General features: G+C 39.5%; 1 protein-coding gene across 1 annotated transcript in view; it reads left to right on the plus strand.

Annotated features, from left to right (window-relative positions):
* The window catches only part of pamr1b (peptidase domain containing associated with muscle regeneration 1b), an 80,658-nt gene extending 55,627 nt beyond the window's left edge, over positions 1–25,031 (plus strand). The window contains exons 7-14 of the mRNA XM_061969970.1: positions 3,637–3,807; positions 3,919–4,110; positions 8,283–9,044; positions 9,124–9,300; positions 17,551–17,617; positions 17,745–17,974; positions 20,138–20,496; positions 20,571–25,031. Coding sequence (XP_061825954.1) covers positions 3,637–3,807; positions 3,919–4,110; positions 8,283–9,044; positions 9,124–9,300; positions 17,551–17,617; positions 17,745–17,974; positions 20,138–20,496; positions 20,571–21,134 — 2,522 coding nt within the window. The 3' untranslated portion in view covers positions 21,135–25,031. The remainder of the gene's footprint in view (positions 1–3,636; positions 3,808–3,918; positions 4,111–8,282; positions 9,045–9,123; positions 9,301–17,550; positions 17,618–17,744; positions 17,975–20,137; positions 20,497–20,570) is intronic.
* Positions 25,032–27,074: the final 2,043 nt, after the last annotated feature.

A 27,074-nucleotide genomic window follows, 5' to 3' on the forward strand; every position in this document is an offset into this window, starting at 1 on the left:
GATCAAATGTCCTAACTTTTTCTTGTATGCCTACATTGCCAAATTTCTACAACAGAATCACTCGGAATAAGTAGCAAAGCATGACAGTGTCAATAGTCTGCATATGGACTAAACCCTAAGCAGAGCAGCTGCAGCTGGTAGAAGACTAGGGCTGGGAGTGAGTTGATTGGCCGACACAGTATGGGCAGGGTAAGCTAAGGAGACCAAGACAAACTGATAACACACCAGCACACAACACAAATAGAGGGAAAACATGTCCGGTCAGTCTTGAAAGGGCTATTCAGATGTAATTGTTCCAATAACTAATTTTTCCAATGAAGGATACTTTTCAAGTGAGATTGTTTCAATTGGAAACTGTCATTCAGTGTAAAAAGCGAGAAGCTCAGACTGGTCTTTTTTTGTTCTCCTTCTTTTGTTTTGGTAATATCACCAATAGTTTCCCCAACATAGAGAGGAAAACATTATTTATGTTCCTTCAGACAGGCCAGACTCATTTTGGCCCTTTACGGTCTTACATTAGTACGTGTCTGGACCCTAACTGGTGTTTTTCGTACATTATACATCATCTTGAAAATTTGGGAAAAAACTGGTTTGTTATGTTTTCATATTTGATGCTATAAAACATATATCAAACTCAAATACAGAGTGGGCCAAATTTTAAAACTGAACAAAGCCACGGGCCAAGGTTGAACAAATTAACCTTTTAATAGGGACTCAAACAAGTTTTGCATTGAATATTGAACAAGCAAGGCTTATATAACTTTATAGTGACATGCAAAATCGAGTTTCAAATAATAATAATAATAATTCTAAAATATCAATGTCATATCAAATGAAATTTAAATAAAAATTGAATGCCTCTTTTCTATTTGCAGCCTTCTGAGGTAAATATCAAAATAAACTTTTTCCACAGGCTAATAATGAATTTGAAAATAAAATAACAATAATGAATGAATCAAACATTCAAGCCTTGAAGTAGCAAGAGAAAGTGCATGAATAATACGTTAATTATTGCTCAGTTTGATACACTGATTTGTTTTAACACTGAATATGGAACAAACAACGCTTATATAACTTAATAGGGCAAAATCAACTTTCAAAAACAAACAAAAAAACATCAATGGTATATTAAATCAAATTTAAATAAAAAATTAAATGCCTCTTTTCTATTTGGAGCCTTCTGAGGTAAATAACAACATTAACTTGGGGGGCGGGGTTTGTTGGTAGCGGGGGGGTATATTGTTTATATGGCCACCCTCAGTGTGACCTGTATGGCTGTTGACCAAGTATGCGTGGCATTCACTTTTGTGTGTGTAAAGCCGCATATAGTATCTGACTGGGCCGGCATGCTGTTTGTATGGAGGAAAAGCGGACGTGACGACAGGTTGTAGAGGACGTTGAAGGCAGTGCCTTTAAGGCACGCCCCCAATAATATTGTCCGGGTGGAAATCGGGAGAAATTCGGGAGAATGGTTGTTCCATGTCACGCCGCATTGATGCAGTAATCCGTGCAAAAGGATTCCCAACCAAGTACTGAGTGTATTAATTTACATTTTCAAATGTTTGATTTTGTTTTGCTGTGTAGCTGAGATAGGCTCCAGCGCCCCCGCGACCCCGAAGGGAATAAGCGGTAGAACATGGATGGATGGAAATCTTTTTTTTTCTTTACTTGGTCTGAGGAAATATTCTAATTTTTTGAGATACAATATTTGAGTTTTCTTAAGCTGTATGCCATAATCAGCAATATTAAAATAATAAAAGGCTTGCAATATTTCAGTTGATGTGTAATGAATCCAGAATGTATGACATTTTGGGTTTTTTAATTGCTTTACAGAAAATAAAGGACTTTATCACAATATTCTAATTTTCTGAGACAGTCCTGTATATACAATAAACACCCGAGCCTTGAAACTACAAGTGTATTTTTATTTAACTACTGGTCAGGTTACCCAAAAACATTTACCTTTCCTGGACGAAAAATGCAACATTGCATTGCAACATTCCAAATTAGGGATCTTAATTTTGGATCTGTAAAACCACAGTAATGTACCTGGTGTACATATTTTTTTACGCCAAACTTGAGATGTATGAAGAGTGAACTGAAAGTGGAACTGTGCGGTGCCTCACGCCAACTTCATGGCTGCCGTACGAACCTTTCTTCACGCTGTGGATACTTGGGCAACACACGGAGGTGGTCGTTCGGGCATTGCCAACATTTGATTTCAACAATCTAACAGATCAAGGCAAGGACACAAAATTCACTTTTTCGCCAATGCATTTAATGTTTCATATTCATATTTGTGAGGACGTCTAATAGTTTATCTACGCGATCATTTATGCCACAAATTTTATAGCTTTTATCCGTATTTGTGAGGACGTTCTCTTAATTAAATTAGGTGACCATTTGCCACCTATTGCTGTATAAATGTATTCTTGCGACTCCAGTATAGTTTGACCAATTGGGTGTACAGCTACAGTAACTGGTGGAGGAATGGCCCATCTTTGTGTCACTTGTCTGCTATTGCAAGTAGCTCTCCTGGTTTATATTTATAAATTGAGTAACCAAACAAGGGTCAAAGTGTTTTGTATCCTTTTTGATATTCTGGCATGTTTGAATTTAAAAGATTTCAAACAAAATGTTAAATATTGATCAAATAATATTCTAATCTGGCTGTGAGCAGGCTACTGTATAAACACATTTTGTCGTTAGTTATACAAATTATATTTATCATTAAGGTACTCCCATCTCTTCTAAAGTTTTTATGTACCATTGCAACGACTATCTTTTTAAACTGGATAAGCTCTACTTTATTTCCGGTGCCAGTCTTTCCAACATGTTCACTCAATTCCACGTTTGTTGGGATGTACAAAAGAAATGTGTTTGGATTAATGCATATATGCACACTTTATGTTTGTGCCTATAATGTTTTCTGGATTTGAGCCATTATTTAGTAAGAAATCGCCGCAAGCCTTAACACTTGAGGCCCCTGTTTCTAATTCAAATGAAAACGTACTCATTAACACACAGTAGTAAGTAGATTTAATTTATATTGCACTTCATTGGGGAGTGCATTCCACCATTAGGAGCAACTAACAATAGGTAGTAAAAACAGTTAAAACACACAATCAGAACCTGTGTTCATAAGATATTTAGCAGCCATTGCATTTTAAAATTCAACAGAATTTCACTCTGTTAACATCAAAAATGTCGTAATTATTTAAACACATAAAATATATAATCCTTAAGCTGTACACATAATAAACTGTTCTTGAACACTTAATAAAGTCTGCGTTTACGACTGAAAACTGGAGGAGTTCGGCTGATATACTTTACTGCATCTGCTTAGTTCAGCATTTAAAAGCCATGTGTTGAAGTCCAGCTGTGAGTCGCTCATACCATTCAATAACAAGACTGATGCTAAGTTTTAGAATTCTCCATCTTCTTGAACTAAGACGAATAAGTCTAAAAGTGGTAGCTTCCTGTGCGTAGAAATCAGCATTTGAGTGGGGAGGTACACCAAATTGATGCGGTGAGGGATGCTGCCGATGCCCCCACACTTTTTTATGAGCGAGCATTCTGTTTACAGACAGAACACGTCTGTTTAGAACTGAGCATGTTCTTTTTATTTCCACTCAGTGGTTGGATGCCGTAGGCCACCTGTGCCAACCCACGGATCCACACAGGGAGTGTTTCATCACTCAGGGGCGCGCGTCACTTTCCAGTGTGATTCAGGCTTTGAGTTGCGGGGGTTTTCTACTGCCATCTGCTTGACTGACGGCACCTGGAGTGCGCCTTCCCCGCAATGTGGTAATACTTGCTTTGATTTATTTTGTGCAAAATCGAAATCTAAAAGAAAAATAAACATACCGTCGCCTAAGATTTGCCATTTGTTGATTTCTGCTCTTTTTCTGTTCCAAGTTCCAGTGGAAAGGGTCTGTGTTCTACCACCAAAGCCAGCACACGGGGACCACTTCTTGGTTTATGGGCCCAATGATGTTTTAATCGCTCTCCAGTACCTTTGCCACCAGCCTTATGAACTCACTGGAGTCTCTCAGAGAACCTGCCTTTCTAACAATTCCTGGAGTGGAAGTCCACCTGATTGTAGGAGAGGTCAGGCCCAGTATCTAAAAATACTCTCTTTATTACTCAATATGAATACCTTAAAGAGCCTCTTTAATGCTGACAACATTGTTACTTACTATTTCTAGTTCTGATGTCTACATGTAATTTCCCCCAAAGTAAACACAGTAGTGATTTCAGGCTTGTTTTCTAACGAGTTTCAGTACATTTTGGAACGCTCACTTTTAGCTCCAAAATGTAGGTGGGCCTGTTTCAGTCTGCTGACGTCACCTTCAGAAGACTGGAGTTAATTTCATAATACGTAGTATGTGTTTTGGTACGATCTTCATCCCGAATCACGATATTTTCTCAGAAATGTAAGATATAATCAAATAAGTCTGCCAGATGCATTGTTACAGGTTGTAGCAATACAACTAAATCCCATCATTCCATTATTTCCAAATGATGGGAATAGGAGGAAAGTATGGACCTCTCCAGTCAAATTGACTGGCGGAAAATGGGACAGACCAAGCGGGAGGAGTGTCATTTCCAGTGATTATTCAATAATTCTGACTTCGAAGAAGAAAGGTTTTGATCGGAATTTGGAAGGAAAACATTTTTAAAATAGAATGTGGGGCAGCACAGTGGGGGATGGGTTAATGCGTCTGCCTCACAATACGAGGGTCCTGAGTAGTCCTGGGTTCAATCCCGGGCTCAGGATCTTTCTGTGTGGAGTTTGCATGTTCTCCCCGTGACTGTGTGGGTTCCCTGCGGGTACTCCGGCTCCCTCCCACCTCCAAAGACATGCACCTGGGGATAGGCTGATTGGCAACACTAAATTGGCCCTAGTGTGTGAATGTTGTCTGTCTATCTGTGTTGGCCCTGCGATGAGGTGGCGACTTGTCCAGGGTGTACCCCGCCTTCCGCCCGATTGTAGCTGAGATAGGCTCCAGCGCCCCCTGAGACCCCAAAGGGAATAAGCGGTAGAAAATAGATGGGAATGTGGGGCAGCACAGTGGGGGATGGGTTAATGCGTCTGCCTCACAATACGAAGGTCGTGAGTAGTCCTGGGTTCAATCCCGGGCTCGGGATCTTTCTGTGTGGAGTTTGCATGTTCTCCCCGTGACTGCGTGGGTTCCTCCCACCTCCAAAAACATGCACCTGGGGATAGGTTGATGGGGAACACTAAATTGGCCTTAGTGTGTGAATGTGAGTGTGAATGTTGTCTGTCTATCTGTGTTGGCCCTGCGATGAGGTGGCGACTTGTCCAGGGTGTACCCCGCCTTCCGCCCGATTGTAGCTGAGATAGGCTCCAGCGCCCCCCGCGACCCCGAAGGGAATAAGCGGTAGAAAATGGATGGATGGATAGAAATAGAATGTGATCCTGAAAACCAGTAGCACCCGCGGAAGAAAGAAGAGGAGACCAGGTGCTCAAAACAAGATACATTTTGCGTCCTCTTTTACTGATGTTTCTTCAAGATGCATGAGTAAATTTTGAAAAAGCATGAGGAAACACAGGCTATGGTGTCTGTGGAAGAGAAAACGGAAGTATCATAATGTTAACCATATTAGTTTTGGAGTAATCATGGACCAGGGCGACATAAACATTCAATGAAGTGATCAAAATAAGAGTTTTACATGGACTTATCCACACTGCCTATGCAGGGAAATGGGCTCCAGTTCTGTAGATGATGTCACACTAAGAGGGGAACTCTAGAGATGGAAACGGGGCATTCCAAGTACAATTAGTTATCTACCAATTACTCGAAAAAATTATTTATAACATTATAAATTACTGACAAATTCATTTTCAGGAGCAAAATATACATAAAGGGAGTGTGTGAGTGAAATTTCGGTCATCTGGACACAGAGGGTCCTTTAAGGGCACATCGACTGGGCTATGGAAGCAGACAAGGGTCACTCAAATAGTATATCCCATTTTTACACTCTAGTCTAGGATTTAAACCTTTGACCCCCCCACTAATGCTGTATTTAGCCTTTAGTGGGTCATGAAAATCAGGAACATAATGAAGCTGTTGAAAGTTACCTGCACATATTATATGACGTGCAAAAGACAGAAACAGCTAAACACCAACAAAAGCCAGGCATAACCAGAAATAACAAACATTCATCACCAAGCAACTAAGTACAAAAGCCAAAACTTTAAAAGCCTTGACAACTAAATAACTTTTGTAATTCACATTCACTGACTCCATCCATACTTGACAGCTAAAAAAATCAAGTCCTAAAAGTCTCCATTTTACTCATCACAATCTGCCACCCAATCCTGGGACCTTTTAGAAAAGGCTGGCCTCATGTATAAGTTTTTCTTTAAAGGGGAACTGCACGTTTTTTGGAATGTTGCCTTTAATCCACAATCTTTATGAGAAACAAGAAAACATGTCTTCTTTTTTTAATGCACTAACTTCTAAATAAATAAAAGTCTACTTACAAACGAGCCAATAGGAATCATGAAGTCATGCGTCTATTCTGACCCTAAAAACCACGACTAAAACATCCAAAAAGCGCCTACAATACTGAATTTACATTCCATGATCAGAATATTAACCAAGTATTGGCAATATTGTTGTTATAAGCGCTAATGTAAAGGACCTATTTTTGGCGGAGCATTGATCAAGAAAGGTAACTTCATTATGCTGCTGTATTGACATTTTTATCCGCTAGTGAGCTGCTGTCTTGCCTCGGAGCTCGTAAAAGTTTATTTTAGATTATAAATAATGCCTCTAGCCTTGATAGTAAAATGATGTGGAAATATACAGCGAATTTGGTACACTTTGACAGCCAACCTTAGACTTAAAAAACCTGAAAAGACTCATGGTTCCACCCACCTTTTTTCCTTGTGTGGCTTATGAGTTATTCTTCATCTAAACGAGAATATATGAACATCCTAACAGTCGGCAGTGAGAGCAGACATTGTATAGTAAGTGTGGTTTTAGTATGTTTGTTGGCTTGTTTGTTGGAAGTCTGCCTCTGTGTTTTTAAATTTAGATTTGTATTTATTGTTTTAATTGGCTTTACCCTTTAAAATCGTTTTTAATCATATTTAATTTATATTGGTTTGTTGTTTTTATTCAGTCATTGGTGGAGCTAAGGATAATATTTGAATATTGTTTTTAATATTGTTGTGCAGCACTTTGGAAACATTTGTGTTGTTTAAATGTGCTATATAAATAAAGTGGAAGTGCCATGATTAATAGTAGTTGTTGGAAAAAAAAAGCAAATGTTGTGATGCGTTTTTTAAATCAGTGCTTAAAATGAGCAAAATATGTATATATTACATGTTATAATGAATGTGCCTGTTACTAAATTAAATATATACACAGCAAGTACCGCATTTTCCGCACTATAAGGCGCATCAGATTATAAGGCGCACCTTCAATTAATAGGCTTTTTTAAAACTTTGATCATATATAAGGCGCACCGCATTATAAGGCGCATAGAATAGACGCTACAGTAGAGGATGGGGTTACGTTATGCATCCCGTAGTTGCGAGACCTGTTGTGGCTCAATATTGGTCCATATATAAGGCGCACCAGATTATAAGGCGCACTGTCAGCGTTTGAGAAAATTGTAGGTTTTTAGGTGCGCCTTATACTGCGGAAAATGTTAATGGAGGAGTTTGGATGATTTCTAAGCACTTATAGGCTTCACTGTAGGTGGACTTTTGCCAACATTTATTTACTCGTTAGAATGCATTAAAAAAAAAGTGTGCTTTTCTTACATAATGATAGGAAAAATTCCAAAAAAGTGCAGTTCCTTTTTAAATGTATACGTCTTAGCATGAGTAGGTGTTTGCTTGTTTGAACAAATAAAACATCCAAATAGCCCACAATCTTTAAATTTTTCAGTATAACAGTCCTTGGTGGAAAATGTTTGGACACCCCTGACTTACAGTGTCGCATAAAGTTGTAGCACTGCCCACTAGTGGACAGTCTAGTGAAGTAGCAATGTGAGGGTGTTGTACTTACTGTAAGTTGGGTTGAAATGTCTCAATAAAACATGCAGTTTTACAAATTTGCATGTTTTATGAATTATTAAAAAAAATTTCCAATGCTGGAGTTTTGTGATATTACATTCGTAGGTCTAAGGTTTTGCTTTTGGCTGAGAAATTAGTCAGTGTTCCACTAATTTCGGAACAAAATATGTTTGGTCAATCTGCTTGACAAGTCACTAATGATCCTATACCTGTTCTTTATCCACAGTGAATAACACACTCACACAAGCTGAAAAAGAAAGGAAAGAAGCTGGAGGGGAGACAGGAAAAAGCGAAGACAAAGAAATACACGGTGATAAAAATGTCAGCAAAGACACAAAAAGCGTTGAAAAAGAAAGTGATCTCAGGAATACAACGAGAGAAGACAAAAACACTGGTGTTCGTCCCGAGAAAACTGGGTCTGAGGAAAAAAACAACGGTCAGGATAAAACGACAAGCAGCGGTGAAGATCAAGAAGATAAAGAACCTGAAATAGTAAAACCTGGGAAGAGAGACGACAGCCATTCCCCAAAGTCGGAGACAGATATCACTGAGATAGAGGTGATAAAAGACAAAGGGCAGGAAGAGAAGGAAAGAAAAGAGGAGCAAGTGAATGGAAAGAAAAACTCAGGGAAGGTCGGACCAAACGACACGAAGCTGAGGACGGTCGTCTCGGAGGAAATAAACACAGTCAACATATTGGAACAGGGAACGGCGAAGAACGACACAGTCAAGGACGATATCAATGACATCAAGAAAAAAAGCAATAACACGACAGGTTTTCCAGAGAGGAAAATCCTTCCCTCGCAAGTCAATATCACACAGTACACTTTGTATAGGTCAGTGGGTGAGGAAGGTGGAAAACCAAAAGAAAAAACAACCATCAGAGAAGGCAAAGCAGAGACAAGTCCTACTGAAAAACCAAAAGAGGAACCTGATATGAACGGGGAAGAGGAAGAGCGATGGAAGGACATCAACCAAAGTTTCACTGGTAAGAGATTTAATTTTAATGGGAAGCAAAATTCCCTGAGCGCTCACACTGCCTTCTGATATTAACCGCCCTTTTCCAGAGAGGATGTGCCCTCCTCCCCCTCGCCTCTATCACGGCTATCACAGAACGGTGCCAGGGACCAAGCCTGAGACAGTACAGTTCTTCTGTAATCACTCCTACGCTCTGAGTGGAGACTTCCAATGGAGCTGCCAGCCAAATGGTACCTGGAGCGGCAAACAGCCTCTCTGTGTCCGAGGTACTCATGCACTTTTCCTTGTCATGTTGCACTTTGCAGGCTTTGTCATGAGGATAAATGATATAGGATGGTGTAGACACATACAATGTAGTTATTTTGCGGGCTTTTTTTGGTGATTTTGTGGCCGACAATGCCTAAATTCGCAGCAGCTTTTTCGGAAAGTGGCAGCCAAAGTTGCAATGTTTTTATGCGTATTTTTTGTCAATACCATTGAATCAACTTGTGATTTAATTTACTTGATATTAATGTTTTTGTGTGTTCCTTGTAAACCTCAGAAAGCACATGAGTTTAACAAAAATTGGAAAACAAATACTATATTGATGTTTTATTCGTTTTATACCACATAGACACTAAATGGCAGTAAGACTAAATGGGATCCATTACCTCCCTGTTTGGCACTCAGCATCAAGGGTTGGAATTGGGGGTTAAATCACCAAAATGATTCCCGGGCGCGGCCACCCCTGCTGCTCACTGCTCCCCTCACCTCCCAGGGGGTGAGGGTGATAGGTCAAATGCAGAGATAATCTCACCACACCGAGTGTGTGTGTGACAATCATTGGTACTTAAAAGCATATACTCAGAGCCCATTGTCAAATTACTGTACTGTTTTAAAATGAGTAATAATGAACTATAATTACAGAAAAAAAAACCACCAAAGGCGTTCTTATTCTCCAATGTCTGCTCTGTCTTTCACAAGCTGCAGAAATTCTCCCTGTATGTTTTACGCTTGAAACGTTGTTGCCCATTTTAAACACTTAAACACTTAATTACCGCTGGACATTAAGATAATTTGTGAACAGTTGAGAGCGATCAATAGCGGTTATTTGTGTTGACGATTAGAAATTATCATCACAATTCAACATTTTGGTCAACATTGCAAATTAAAATATGTTCCTAAATTGCCTTACCTGGAAACATAAAAGGTTAAACACATGTATAAATATATACAAACTAGGAAGTAAATGTTTATATACTACAAACCCCGTTTCCATATGAGTTGGGAAATTGTGTTAGATGTAAATATAAACGGAATACAATGATTTGCAAACCCTTTTCAACCCATATTCAATTGAATGCACTACAAAGACAAGATATTTGATGTTCAAACTCATAAACTTTATTTTTTTTTTGCAAATAATAATTAACTTAGAATTTCATGGCTGCAACACGTGCCAAAGTAGTTGGGAATCGCATGTTCACCACTGTGTTACATGGCCTTTCCTTTTAACAACACTCAGTAAACGTTTGGGAACATTTTTTAAGCTTCTCAGGTGGAATTCTTTCCCATTCTTGCTTGATGTACAGCTTAAGTTGTTCAACAGTCCGGGGGTCTCCGTTGTGGTATTTTAGGCTTCATAATGCGCCACACATTTTCAATGGGAGACAGGTCTGGACTACAGGCAGGCCAGTCTAGTACTCGCACTCTTTTACTATGAAACCACGTTGATGTAACACGTGGCTTGGCATTGTTTTTCTGAAATAAGCAGGGGCGTCCATGGTAACGTTGCTTGGATGGCAACATGTGTTGCTCCAAAACCGTTATGTACCTTTCAGCATTAATGGCGCCTTCACAGATGTGTAAGTTACCCATGTCTTGGGCACTAATACACCCCATACCATCACAGATGCTGGCTTTTCAACGTTGCGCCTATAACAATCCAGATGGTTCTTTTCCTCTTTGGTCTGGAGGACACGACGTCCACAGTTTCCAAAAACAATTTGAAATGTGTACTCGTCAGACCACAGAACACTTTTCCACTTTGTATCAGTCCATCTTAGATGAGCTCAGGCCCAGCGAAGCCGACGACGTTTCTGGGTGTTGTTGATAAACGGTTTTTGCCTTGCATAGGAGAGTTTAAATTTGCACTTACAGATGTAGCGACCAACTTTAGTTACTGACAGTGGGTTTCTGAAGTGTTTCTGAGCCCATGTGGTGATATCCTTTACACACTGATGTCGCTTGTTGATGCAGTACAGCCTGAGGGATCGAAGGTCACGGGCTTAGCTGCTTACGTGCAGTGATTTCTCCAGATTCTCTGAACCCTTTGATGATATTACGGACCGTAGATGGTGAAATCCCTAAATTCCTTGCAATAGCTGGTTGGGAAAGGTTTTTCTTAAACTGTTCAACAATTTGCTCACGCATTTGTTGACAAAGTGTTGACCCTCGCCCCATCCTTTTTTGTGAATGACTGAGCATTTCATAGAATCTACTTTTATACCCAATCATGGCACCCACCTGTTCCCAATTTGCCTGTTCACCTGTGGGATGTTCCAAATAAGTGTTTGATGAGCATACCTCAACTTTATCAGTATTTATTGCCACCTTTCCCAACTTCTTTGTCACGTGTTGCTGGCATCAAATTCTAAAGTTAATGATTATTTGCAAAAAAAAAAAATGTTTATCAGTTTGAACATCAAATATGTTGTCTTTGTAGCATATTCAACTGAATATGGGTTGAAAATGATTTGCAAATCATTGTATTCCGTTTATATTTACATTTAACACAATTTCCCAACTCATATGGAAACGGGGTTTGTACATTACGCAGCAGCATTGGAATTTAGACAGGAACTGGAAGTAGGTCTAATTTACACGAGAGAACGACTGTTGTGCTTTTTGAGCAATAAAGAGTTGTTCAATTGTTGCATGTTGCTGTTCTTGCTTCGTCTACACAAGAAACAAACATTTGTTTTGAATACACAGTTGGCGTGAAAGTTTAAGTGGCACTCAAATTTGATTGTTGAAAATGACACAGATGAGCCAAAATGTGCATTGGACTAAGTTGTGAGGCCAGATTAATTTTTGCGTGAATTGGCGCGATTGCGACGTCACAAATTCCTGGAATGACTGTTAAGGGATGTCTACATAACATCCATGCGTTTTATGAAAGTGTTTTCCGAGATTGGAATCTAAAATAAGACAATTATGTTACTTCATGTTAGTCTGTGTGTCAGGAACTCAAATACGGTGTTATCCTTTAAGCTTTTTGAAGATGAAATATTCACAAGCGTTAAAAGGCTGGCATGTAATCGGCTACAACAGTGGTTCTCAAAATGTTTTCAGCCAGTACCTCCTCAGAAAATACTTGGCTCTCCATGTACCACCATAATGACCAACAATAAAATACAATAATGTAGTAGGCCTAAGTATTCATTAAAAACAGAGGTTTTGTTTAACAAGTATTTTTAATGTTTGGCCACTGTTAACATTACACACAGTTGGAACACAGGAATAAAACACTACTTTAATCAAGTGATTCTTTGGCGTACCACTAGATGGAGCCCGTGTAACACTTTTGGTACACGTGCCACAGTTTGAGTATCTCTGAGCTACAAAATTGCAACTTTACCTACTGTAATATATGCTTCCTTAGAAACATAATCAGGGTTGTTTTTTATTCAAACCTTCTAAAAGCCTTTTTTGATGATATTATTAATATTGTAGTTGTCACTGGCAGTGGTGTAATGCAGGGGTTCTCAACCTTTTTGACTGCGGGGCCCACTGAAATTTTAACACATACAATTAAATGTACATACAATTATGTTCTGCTAAAAATAAATACACAAAATTAATATCGAAGATGTTTCTTGAATACATTGTAAAGTGCAAATGAAAATACAGCATGACCACTTTAGTCGTATTTTTTGCCCTTAAGAAACATCTCTATGACTTTCGCTCCAGACGTCTCCTGTTTGTTTGATATTGTAATTACTGCCACAAGTGGTGGAAAAGTGTATTACAACTGCGGCCCATACAAACCACAGCCAAGAAACATAATTTTTTCGCGGCACAAACAATGTGGTTAAGAAAAGCTTTTGTAATGTGTCATACTGAAATGTGTTTCCAATATTTGTCCACTTATCATGTGAAATGAAGTGAAGTGAATTATATTTATATAGCGCTTTTCTCTAGTGACTCAAAGCGCTTTACATAGTGAAACCCAATATCTAAGTTACATTTAAACCAGTGTGGGTGGCACTGGGAGCAGGTGGGTAAAGTGTCTTGCCCAAGGACACAACGGCAGTGACTAGGATGGCGGAAGCGGGGATCGAACCTGGAACCCTTAAGTTGCTGGCACGGCCACTCTACCAACTGAGCTGTACCGCCCCATATGTAGCTAATTAAGATAACCAGAAAATAAATACAAAAGGACATAATGGCGACCCCACAGTGGCCTAGTGGTTAGCATGTCAGACTTATAGAAAGGAGGTCAAAAGACATACCGTATTTTTCGGACTATAAGTCTCAGTTTTTTTCATAGTTTGGCCGGGGGTGCGACTTATACTCAGGAGCGACTTATGTGTGAAATTATTAACACATTACCGTAAAATATCAAATAATATTATTTAGCTCATTCACGTAAGAGACTAGACGTATAAGATTTCATGGGATTTAGCCATTAGGAGTGACAGATTGTTTGGTAAACGTATAGCATGTTCTATATGTTATAGTTATTTGAATGACTCTTACCATAATATGTTACGTTAACATACCAGGCACGTTCTCAGTTGGTTATTTATGCCTCATATAACGTACACTTATTCAGCCTGTTGTTCACTATTCTTTATTTATTTTAAATTGCCTTTCAAATGTCTATTCTTGGTGTTGGCTTTTATCAAATAAATTTCCCCAAAAAATGCGACTTATACTCCAGTGCGACTTATATATGTTTTTCTCCTTCTTTATTATGCATTTTCGGCAGGTGCGACTTATACTCGGAAAAATACTGTAGTATCTGTAGGTTGTCTATATAGGTGTGAATGTGAGTGTGAATGGTTGTTTGTATATGTGCCCTGTGGATGTCAGCTAAAATAGGTTCCATCCTGTTTGTGACCTGAGGACAATATTCCCTTACAGCTAAAATGAAAATGCTAATAACTGCACAAGTATTCCTAACTGTCATAAAAGTGTAAAAGTAAGTTAATTACTCCTATTTGTCATAACTTTTTATGTGACATCGCAAATGCACCACAGACATCAATCTTTTAAAAACATAAACATATTGGTTTGGTACAATAAAGTACAAATTGTGACTTATAGCTTTGAATGTGTTAAGAATTTGTTTACCTCAGCTTCTGGTTTATGCTAATCTTCTTCTCCGTGCAGCCTTTGCGAAGGTCGCTACTTTTGGAATAATAAAAGTTGCAAGAAAGTGATTGATGCTGTTGAACTCATGCAGAATGTTATGCAAGTTCAAGCTGTAAAAATTGTAAAAATGGCAGATTGGCCAAATTATGAATTGCGTAACCTCCCAGGGGACTTTCATTTTACACTCTACTGTGTCATTTTTCAAAATTAAACACATGTTGATACACATCTTGTTGAGGATTACATTCATGTGGAGGCAAACAATAGCTTGAAAGTGTATGAGGATGTTTTATGTATCCATGTCTTTTCTACTGAATAACGCTTCACATCATGAAAGCTTCAGCTTGCCTATTCCAGCCAACCCCATATCTGCTGCCAGTAAATCACATGCCACGTCTGTAGGCAAAAAAAAACATTCATATTCACACCTATGGACAATTTAGAGTCTCCTGTCAACATGCATGCTTTTGGGATGTGCAAGTAAGTCATGTTACCTGGAGGAAATCAACTCAAGGAGAACATGCAAACTCTACACCAGACCTGGGCAAATTAAGGCCCCCATGTTAAAGGGGAACATTATCACCAGACCTATGTAAGCGTCAATATATACCTTGATGTTGCAGAAAAAAGACCATATATTTTTTTAACCGATTTCCGAACTCTAAATGTGGGAATTTTGGCGAATTAAACCCCTTTCTAATATTTGCTCTCGGAGCGATGACGTCACAACGTGACGTCACATCGGGAAGCAATCCGCCATTTTCTCAAACACCGAGTCAAATCAGCTCTGTTATTTTCCGTTTTTTCGACTGTTTTCCGTACCTTGGAGACATCATGCCTCGTCGGTGTGTTGTCGGAGGGTGTAACAACACGAACAGGGACGGATTCAAGTTGCACCAGTGGCCCAAAGATGCGAAAGTGGCAAGAATTTGGACATTTGTTCTGCACACTTTACCGACAAAATCTATGCTACGACAGAGAGGCAAGAATGTGTGGATATCCTGCGACACTCAAAGCAGATGCATTTCCAACGATAAAGTCAAAGAAATCTGCCGCCAGACCCCCATTGAATCTGCCAAAGTGTGTGAGCAATTCAGGGACAAAGGACCTCGGTAGCACGGCAAGCAATGGCGGCAGTTTGTTCCCGCAGACGAGCGAGCTAAACCCCCTGGATGTCTTGGCTCACACCGTCCCTTATGCCACCGAAGATGATCAAGAGAAGAATATCGACCCTAGCTTCCCTGGCCTGCTGACATCAACTCCAAAACTGGACAGATCAGCTTTCAGGAAAAGAGCGCGGATGAGGGTATGTCTACAGAATATATTAATTGATGAAAACTGGGCTGTCTGCACTCTCAAAGTGCATGTTGTTGCCAAATGTATTTCATATGCTGTAAACCTAGTTCATAGTTGTTAGTTTCCTTTAATGCCAAACAAACACATACCAATCGTTGGTTAGAAGGCGATCGCCAAATTCGTTCTCGCTTTCTCCCGTGTCGCTGGCTGTCGTGTCGTTTTCGTCGGTTTCGCTTGCATACGGTTCAAACCGATATGGCTCAATAGCTTCAGTTTCTTCTTCAATTTCGTTTTCGCTACCTGCCTCCACACTACAACCATCCGTTTCAATACATGCGTAATCTGTTGAATCGCTTAAGCCGCTGAAATCCGAGTCTGAATCCGAGCTAATGTCGCTATAGCTTGCTGTTCTTTCCGCCATGTTTGTTTGTGTTGGCATCACTATGTGACGTCACAGGAAAATGGACGGGTGTTTATAACGATGGTTAAAATCAGGCACTTTGAAGCTTTTTTTAGGGATATTGCGTGATGGGTAAAATTTTGAAAAAAACTTCGAAAAATATAATAAGCCACTGGGAACTGATTTTTAATGGTTTTAACCATTCTGAAATTGTGATAATGTTCCCCTTTAAGCATTTCAATCTGGCCCGCCGGACATTCCCAAATAATTTTTTAAGGTCATTAAGATCGAAACAGTATGCCATTATGATGTGCAGTGATGTTTTCAAATTACCGTAAGTCTTGAACTATACAAAGTATTTCAATGTTTGGAATCTGTGCTTTTGCATGATGTACTAGTTACTACGGTAATCTAAGTAACAGCAGCTCAGATGAGGCACCAAGCAGTGTGAGTGGGGAGCGTTTCCACAGAGTGTTTCCAGAGCGGCCAGCCTGAAATGCGGGTGTCAGGCACAGCTTAATATTATATCTGATAGTAGGTGGGTTTTTTTTTACCCTTTGCGTTCATATTTTGCTATGTTTTTTGCATTTTTGGTGCTTTTTCGCTGGATTGTAAAATATGTCGATCAAGAGGGGGTGTGACGTTCATATGTTGTCAATATGCAGCTCTTGCCATCCATATCGCTGCCGTTGTGTCCTTGGGCAGGACACTTCACCCTTGCCCCCAGTGCCGCTCACACTGGTGAATGAATGATGAATGATGGGGTGGTGGTCGGAGGGGCCGTAGGCGCGAATTGGCTGCCACGCTTCCGGCAGCTGTGGCTATGAACGTAGCTTACCACCACCAGGTGTGAATGAATGATGGGTTCTCACTTATCTGTGGAGCGCTTTGAGTATCTAGAAAAGCACTATATAAATATAACCCATTATTGTTATTATTATTAATATTAATATTCAATGTTTTATCGTTCATAGTTAATAATGTTAATCCCACATTCTTTATTTTCATGTACATACTGGGTGTCTCATTAAAAAAAAAAAAAAAATCCATTCCGTTTAAGGCGGTCTGTCATAGTGTTTTTAGCATTCAATCAGACATTATTGTGAGGTTTTGTATTAGTGTTTCTAAAAATAGATATAATGGCCCCCAGACACATTTTTTTTCTAAATGTGGCCCCTCCAGTCAAAATAATTGCCCAGGCCTGTTCTACACAGAGGTATTCCAAGAGATTTCTCCTCCTAACTGTGAGGCTGACATGCTAACCACAAGGCCATCCTGTGGCCTCGATGTTGTGTAATGATGCTATAATAATGAAAAGACAGTTTTATAAAGTGATATAATGTACGGGAAAATGATAATACCTGTGAGTAATAACATTTAATTGGTCTTGTGCAACATACTTACTGTAAATTGCTATTTCTATTTAATTGTCCTTTTTTTTTACTTTCCATGCTATATGCAGCTTGTCGGGAGCCCAAAGTTTCAGAATTGGTCAGACAAAGAATTCATCCACCTCAAGCACCATTTAGGTACGCAAAATGCAAATATAATCAAAACGTAAAATCATATGTGATGATGTAAATGCATTTTTTTTTTTACAATGGAAATGCCCTGAAACGGTTATGTTTCATTTGCTTTTTTGGACTTCCTTTCCAGAAAGACACCAGTACACAAGCTGTACTCCTCTGCATTGGGCCGACGGGTCCAGTCAGAGGGTCCCACGAAAAGCCCACCAATACTCTCCCAGCTGGCTCAAGGCTTCCATCACCTCTACACACATATAGAGTATGACTGTGTGTCTCCTTTCTACCAACACAATGGCAGCCCTCGGCGGACATGCCTGAAAACAGGCAAATGGAGTGGGCGTCATGTCTCATGTTCACCAGGTGAGGGCAGCAGAGGTCCATAATATTAAGTCATATGACTACAGGGGGATTGGCAACACTAAATTGGCCCAAGTGTGTGAATGTTGTCTGTCTATCTGTGTTGGCCCTGCGATGAGGTGGCGACTTGTCCAGGGTGTACCCCGCCTACCGCCCGAATGCAGCTGAGATAGGCTCCAGCACCCCCCGCAACCCCAAAAGGGACAAGCGGTAGAAAATGGAAGGATGGATGGATGGATGACTACACCAATCGCTACTATACTTGGATAATTTTGAGCATTGTCATTGGTAATCAATTAATAGACCTAACATTTATGTGGTGAAGACCCTTTTCTGTTGCAAAAGGACCCATTTCTTATTTTCTTCAACACTTTTTTTAAACCTTTCATGTAGGTCATAACCAAGTGGGGCAATATTTTTGTCCGCATAATTAAGATGTGTCAGCAAATGAGTCCAAAAAATGCAACATTATGAATGGCAATTCTTTCTGGAAGTACTGATGAAGTTCCTAGGAATTTGTAATTATGCCGTAACAATTAGATTCACTGTGTACAGATAAAGTACATAGATTAGGGATTACGGCATTCTTGAAGGCCACTAGAAAAAAGAACACAAACACAAAAATGACCGCACAAACACACATTGGGCAAAGCAACGACCAACTTCCAAATAAAACAAAAAAAGTATCATCTGACCCCGACATACATATTAATGGAGAAATAATACAAATTGTCAGCCAATATAAATATATTGGGTTAATAATATATTCAGAGCTTTCCTTTAAAGCCCATATTGGCAAATTGTGTAAAATAATCAAGTTTAATCTTGCAAATTTTCGTGCAATTCGAAATTAAATGTCAACTGAAGCTGCAAAATTGTATTTGCATTCGTTGATTTTCAGCCACTTCAACTATTGCCTTACCAGCTGGTCTCAGGCTGGTCAGAGTTAAAAAAAAACATTGGAAATCTTATACAAACAAGCAATTCAAGTTATGGATAAAACACCTAGGCACTATCATCACTGTGCCATTCTAAAAAAATACAGTATTTTAAACTGGGAGAGTCTTCTCACATTTGCAGACTTAAAACTGACCTATAAAGTACTGCATGAATTGGCTCCAGATCCTCGGGCAGAGTTCAACAGCCGCAAGTGTGTCACTCGAGGCTCTGTCAGAGGTGACTGTTATATTCCTCTGCGCAGGAGCACTTTCAGTAAGTCGGCCTGGTCAGTAAGGAGTGCAAATGTGTGGAACTCAGTACCTGAGGAGGTTAAACTGGTCACAATTTACAAGGCCTTCACAAAACAATTGAAAATGTGGCTTATCAACGTCTATAGCTGCCAGCACTAAAAGATTAGCCTGTTTTGATGCTAAGATAAATGTTATGTTGTGATGTTGTATTTTATTTTTTATAATATTGTATATGTATTGTGTGCTTTTTTTCTTTTTCTCTCTCTTTCTTTTCTTTTGTTTTGAATTGTAATTTTACTGCCTTTTTTACATCATGGCCAGGGGACTACAGATGAAAACTAGCCTTCTGGCTAATTCTGGCTTTTTTAACCTTTGTAGTCATGTGTTTTATGAAATCGCATTGTCCCCTTTGAAATAAACTAATCTTAATCTTAATCTTTAAGCAAGCAAAACCTTCTCTGACAATCTCTTGAAGAAGTGAACCGTTATCTAAAAATATGTAATTTCACTTTAAATTTGATATTTAGATTGAGGTAAACTTAGGGTCACTGTAGCTGCTGACCGAAGTAGTCAACAAATTTAGTGACTTTAATCACTAAAATGTGATTCTGAAGAGAATACTTCGTACTGCCCATCCTCACCCCAACTACATCTCCAGCGACCCTCAGGTAAATTTGGTTTGAGACCCTTGATACAGATGAAAACAAAGCTTCCTTGATAAGTCAGACACACAGTCAGGCATTTGTGCGTTTCATACGTTTTCCCATGTGGAGCTTCTTTGCATTTGGGTCAACAAGCTTCAAAACTGCCTTCCCAGGTTCTTTACAAAGTAAAAGCATTCAGAAAATAACTGAAAGAAGGTTCAACCACATTTTGTGTTGACACAACTTCAATGTAAGTAACATTTACTCTATCCTTCCTCCTCATCGTGGTCTTCCCCTTATGCCCTCGTTTCCTGTCACCTCCTCTTTGGCAGTGTGTGGGAAGCATCCAACCTTTGACCCTGAGAGGCCGGGAGAGGCTCACTGGCCTTGGCTGGCAGCCATCTACCGCCGCACCACCAATGGTGCCGGGACCAAGGTGACCAAGGCAGATAGCCACTTGGGGTCTGTGAAGAAGGATGGTGGCGCAAAATCTGGCAACCATATTCGTGATTCTGACTGGCAGCTGGTGTGCAGTGGGGCTCTGGTGAACCAAAGGAGTGTTGTAGTTGCAGCCCACTGTGTGACAGACCTGGGGAAGGTTTACCCTCTGGATGCAGCCAAAATCAAGGTGGTGGTTGGGAAACACTACCGTGATGATCACAGAGAGAGTAAAGGTTTCCAACATCTGAGGGTAAGCTCTAAGGACATATCCTTTGCCTCGTAGCTCTTTAACAATGGTAATGACTTGTCTCTTTCCCCCCAAAGGTTGCCTCCATCAGCGTTCACCCCAACTATGACCCCCATATTCTTGACTCAGACATAGCTATCATCAAGTTAATGGACAAAGCAAAGGTTGGAGAGAAAGTGTTGCCCCTCTGTCTATCAGACAGTCAGGGTGAGGGGGAGATCTCCGGACAAGGGCTTGTCACCGGCTGGTCTCCACTTCCTGACTCGGATTTAAATGCTGATGAGAAAGCAAGAGTCGGACTTGTCCAACTCGCTGACATTGTCCCATGCGAGCAGCAATATGCCCGAAATGGTGTGCCAATCAGTGTTACAGACAACATGTTGTGTGCTAGCCAGAAGCCTGACTATGGACCCTCTAACATATGTCCCTCTGACACTGGGGGGATTCTTGTCCTTCCTGCTTACACTGACAACAACCAGAATCCCTTTGTTGGCAGCAATCATGTTGGGAACAAAGGATTTTGGAGACTTCTGGGACTTGTGAGCTTTGGCTATGACCAAGGAGAGTGTGATCCTGACCTCTATACGGTCTACACACATGTAGCAAACTTCAAAGTCTGGATCGAGAGTCATATGAAATAGAAATCGTAACATGTGACTCATAATATTTAAATGCACATGCTTATTTCTGTTCCCTTTTGTTTGTTTGTTCAATCTGGTCACCCAGCAGTCTCATTTTTGTAGTGTTTTGCACAAACGCAACACTGGACAACACTGTGCTTTAAGTCAGGGGCGTCAAACATATTTTCATGATACTGATCAGTCCCTTCAGGATTTTGTAATGTTGCGATGGCGACAATTCACGCAAATTCAACTAATCCCTGCGAATAACGCGCGGCTTTGCAAATGTTGCACAATCCCCACAAATACTCTGCACATTTTGCCAATCGGATTTGTCCCAGCAGCACTCAAACGCAACACAACATCAATTGTCTGCCTGCATTACCAGGGGTGACTTTGCCACAACTTTTTGAAAATGCTGCAGTGAAACTATGCTTTTTTTTAGGTCTTAACGATCCCAAAAAAGCCTGCAAAATCCTGGAGCAACTGATTATTACATAATTGCCCTTTCATTTGATTACTATCGTTGTTTACCAACAACCTAATGGAAAGCGTTCTTTGAAATCAGAAGTCAAAGTGACAAGCAAATATTTTGGTTCGGCTAGTCTAGCAGGTAATGTGAAAATAGTTTCAATGACAAAAAAATCTCGGAATAGCTTTTTCAATCAAATATCATCGAATTTAAAGGGAATTTAATTGTTGCGGTAATTTTGCCTATCATTCACAATCCCTATGTAAGACAAGAACACATGTTTGTTTTTTTTATTCAAATTTTTTAAATTACATCAAGTATAAGGTGGCTTACAATGCAACTAATGGGAGTACTATATTGTGCCCATAAAGCTCTCTAAAAAACATCAAAAAAATGCTAACAATACTCCATTTACATAAGCGCTAACACAGACAAACTTTTAGCCGTGCCGGGATGACAGAGCGCCAACTAGCTTAGGCAGCTACAGTATTGACATACTAAGCTACTGCTGCTGCTGTATCGCCTCTAAAATGGTAAAAGTTAATTCTAGATTATAAATCATGCCTTTTATTTAACTAGAAGGTTGTAGCCATGAACCAATAATCTGGTCAACTTTGATGTTCAACTTAGACCCGTAGATGGCGAGAAAGACACAATTATTATTATTATTTTTTTTTTTTACCTACAGGAGGATTATGATTAATTCTTCACCAAAAGGGGAAGATATGAACATCCCATGAGTCGGCAACCCAGTGAGAGCAGACATTGTAAACTACGTGATTGTTGTATTATGTTCATAGTTTGTATTCCTTGTTTAGGTCTTAGCAATATTGCAACAGGATGCTTACGATGTTTCACTAAAGCTGGATCCGTTGTGCACACAGCTTCTTAAACTTGTAGCTCCTGCTCTGTATATTCAGGATTGAAAATATGAGGTTCTGGATCGTCCTTTGTCCCAAAGTAGAATTATGAATCATGCCATGAGTAGTAGTGTTATTGTTGTTGTTAAAAGGAAAAGCGAACGTTGTAATGCGTCTGTGACATCAATGCACCGCTGTATGCTTAAAATGAGCAAAATAAGTATATGCAAAATACGTATGATAATATATGTTATTATGAAGGTGCCTGTTACTACAGTACATACATACTTACAGCGTGTGTATACAATGTTGATAGACGTTTTTGGATGTTTTTAAGGGTGCTTTAGGGGCGAAAGAGAGCAACTCCCATTGGTTAGATTGTTAGCTGACTTTTGCTGGCATTTATTGACGATTTAGAGTGCATTAAAATAAACAAAAACGTGTGATCTTGTACTACAAAAAGATTGTGAATTATAGACAAAATTCTCCAAAAATCACAGTTCCCCTTTAAGAACTGCATTAGTATTGCATTGAAACAAATATCTCTCTAAATTTAAAAACATACCTACAAGAAAGATGAAATGCCTTATTGACGTACATTATTTCCAGGCTTATGAAATTAAAAAAACTTTGGCAAGCCAGATGTGGCTGAGTTTAGTCCCCTGTGCTTTAAAGGGGAACTGCACTTTTTTGGGAATTTAGCGTATTATTTGCAATCATTATGAAAGGCATGACGATGGATGTTATTTTTTTATTGTTTTTGCATTCTAAATATTAAATAAATGCGGTCAAAAGTTCGCTCACAGTGGAGCCTATGAAGCTGCGCCATTCTGCCTATGAAGCCCTTAAAAACAACTGCATATATATGTAATGTAGGAATGGGTACATTAGTTGTAACATTTAATATTTGCATATTTTGATCATTTTAAGCATCAAAAAGGCATCAAAATGTGTTGGTTTTTTCCTTCATCACTGATTTTTACTCACTGGAGACTTTATAAGAGCCAACAAACATAATGAAATATCACTTACTGTACAATGTCTGCTGTCATTAGGATGTCGACTGCTGGGACGTTCATATATTCCTATTTAAATGAAGGATGACCATAAGCCTCATGAAAAAACAGGGTGGGGAACCACACACGTCTTGTTGTGTCTTTCTCGCCAGTTCCAGGCCCTAAATGGCTGTCAAAGTGTACCAACTTGTCGGATTACCTCCTCAGACTTCTTCTGTCCAGGTGAGAGGCATGATTTATGAGGTGCGGGGTTTGGTGGTAGTGGGGGTGTATATTGCAGCCCGGAAGAGTTCGGGATGCAAGGGGTTCTGGGTATTTGTTCTGTTGTGTTTATGTTGTGTTACGGTGCGGATGTTCTCCCGAAATGTGTTTGTCATTCTTGTTTGGTGTGGGTTCACAGTGTGGCGCATATTTGTAACAGTGTTAAAGTTGTTTATACGGCCACCCTCAGTGTGACCTGTATGTCTGTTGATCAAGTATGTCTTGCAGTCACTTTCGTGTGTTTGCAAAAGCCGCATAAAACATGTGACTGGGTCGGCACGCTGTTTGTTTGGTGAAAAAGCGGACGCTAAAGGCAGTGCCATCACGGCACGACTTTAATATTGTTGTCCGGGTGAAAATCGGGAGAAATTCGGGAGAATGGTTGCCCCGGGAGATTTTCGGGAGGGGCACTGAAATTCGGGAGTGGCAAGTATGCCACTGGATGATGTAAACATAGGGACACACGACTATAAATAGTTTGTCTGTGTTAGCGCTTATAATAACAATATTACTAATACTCGGTCACAGGTCACAAAATGTAAATGGAGTATTGTTGGCACTTCAATATTTAGAATGCATTAAAAAAAAAAATCCATCCAATAGGCAAAATTCCAAAATAAAAAGTGCAGTTCCCCTTTAAGCGAAGAGATCAGTCTTGAAAAAACAACCACCCATGAGTGCGTCCTCAGGTGTACTGTATTTACTATTTACAGTATATTGTAATGTACTGACTTTTCTGTATGACAATGATCTTGATGTAAATATTGTATTGAAAAAGACTGGAAAAACCGGATGTTTTTTTAATTAAAAAGAAGAGGTGGTAACTGTGGTTGTGTTGTGTAATATTATACTTCTGCTTTACAGCCATTCATGTCTAGTAAACAAAAAAAGAAACTCAAATTGCATTGAATATAAAAAAAAAAAAAAAAACCTGCTTGCTCGGTGAAGCATGGTCTGTGTTATGAAGCAAATGAATCCAGGTCAGAGCAGCACCATTTCCACAACCATAAACGGAGCATATTATTCACATATCATTTCACTCCTCTGTGCTCAAATTAAATCAATTACTTCCAATCTGACCCTCCTCCATTATTCAGTTTGTATCCTGTGCAAGAAAGCAAAAACAAGAACATCTCCATCCATTGTTCAGAAGCACGGTGAAAGGTGCTAGGAATGTGATTAAAGAGACACATTAAAAATGCAAACCTCAGGCAGAATGTTCAAATACGCCTGGTCATTTATTCTTTGACTCCATTGTGCAAGAATGTGTTTTAAGGGACAAACGCCCATCATTCTTCATTAGATTTTCAGATACAGTGTAAATGACATTGTGTAGCGTTATTGCCTTTTTCTTGGAGGTGGCACAACAGCTGCATATTCTAAAATAAGCTTGCTCTATATGTCACTTGGGAATATAGAATTTGGCGTCTTGGATATAGACCCTTTTGAAAGCAATTTTTAGTTGCTAATCAGTTTCCATCAACTTGGATTACTGAGATATAATATACCTCTAAATAATTCAGCATAAGGGTGGACGTCTACAAATTGTTAGCATTTTCTTTTTTCATTATTAAAACAACACCTGCATGTATTCATATGTATATGTATTAATATATGATCAAATTACATCTTAAAATATTGCATACAGCATTAATAATGGCATTACACAAAACATACTGGAATATCAGGGGTACAATAATTGATAAGTGATTTAAAAAATTATTAGATTTTCGTGTGAGCACACAGTTATTGTGGTTGTCTGGGATACAATCCAAATATAATATAAAATAAATCCATAAAGAAGGTGAGAAACATTATTTAATTCAAAACAACGTGTAGGCAAATAAGTGCACTCATCGCCGCCTTTGCCAGTAAGTCTTCAATAAAAGGTAAAAAACATGTAAAATGTTCATTTATCAATGCTATTCTTTATTTATGTTTATTATGCATTATGCAAAACTATAATTATTGTCTAAAAATTGGTTTTGTTTCAAATTGGTCCCCTTTTAAAACAGCAAAATGCGTGAAAACTGACTGTAGCATGGATAACGGTAGACTCTTCTGCAAGGACGGTCCATTATTGTATTGATAAATCTTCATTAATGGAAACATTGTAAGAGCTAAAAATAAATTGTATCTAAATATACATTTAACTGTATGCTATTAGTCAATACTATTTCTTCAAATCTATATTTATACCTTTACCTTGGGGCGGTATAGCTCGGTTGGTAGAGTGGCCGTGCCAGCAGCTTGAGAGTTCCAGGTTCGAGCCCTGCTTCCGCCATCCTAGTCACTGCCGTCGTGTCCTTGGGCAAGACACTTTACCCACCTGCTCCCAGTGCCACCCACACTGGTTTAAATGTAACTTAGATATTGGGTTTCACTATGTAAAAGCACTTTGAGTCAATAGAGAAAAGCGCTATATAAATATAATTCACACAAAAAATTCACTACACCTTAAATTGTACGTACCTAAACCCATGGAGTTGAACCTTTTTACCATTTGAATTAATCTTCTTTGCGAGTGCAGAACAAAAACCTTTATTTTTAATGACAAGATATTAATTTATTATGAAATTCTTATTTATCACAATCAGCAGTGCATTCATGTCGATGAACGCGTGGCTCAGATGGTAGCGCAGCCGTGGCGGCAAATTGAGGGTTACAGGTTTGATTACAGCTTCCGCTATCCTGGTCGCGGCCGTCGTGTCCTTGGGCAAGACACTTCACCCACCTGGCTCCCAGTGCCGCTCAAACTGGTGTATGAATGTGAATGAATGATAGGTGGTGATCAGAGGGGCCGTAAGCGCAAATTGGCAGCCACGCTTCCGTCAGTTTACCCCAGGACAACTGTGGATACAAATGTAACTCACCATCATTAATCAAAGTTAAAAAGTTAAGTACACACACTAGGTGTGGCGAAATTATTCTCTGCATTTGACCCATCACCCTTGATCACCTACTGGGAAGTGAGGGGATCAGTGAGCAGCAGCTGCGGCCGCGCCCGAGAATCTGATGCTGAGTGCCAAGCAGGGAGGTAATGGGTCAAGTGTGTGAATTTGTGGAGTAAATTAATGACGGGTTCTCAGTTCTTTCTGTAAAGTGCTTTGAATGTCTAGAAAAATGCTGTATAAATGTAATCCATGTTTATTATTATAATTATTATTGTCACGGCCCGGGCACATGCCAATGCACACTTATCTGTGCGCTCTGTTGATTGCGCCTCCAAGAGCGCACCTGCGTGCGTCACTCCGGCTGCAGCAGACAGCTGCAATCAATCTGCAATCTGCACAACTGTTGCTGATGAGCTCCCTGGGCTTCTTAAGCCAGTGCAGACCTGTGTTCCGTGGTA

Source organism: Nerophis lumbriciformis, linkage group LG10, assembly GCF_033978685.3.
Source record: "Nerophis lumbriciformis linkage group LG10, RoL_Nlum_v2.1, whole genome shotgun sequence".
NCBI lineage: Eukaryota > Metazoa > Chordata > Actinopteri > Syngnathiformes > Syngnathidae > Nerophis > Nerophis lumbriciformis.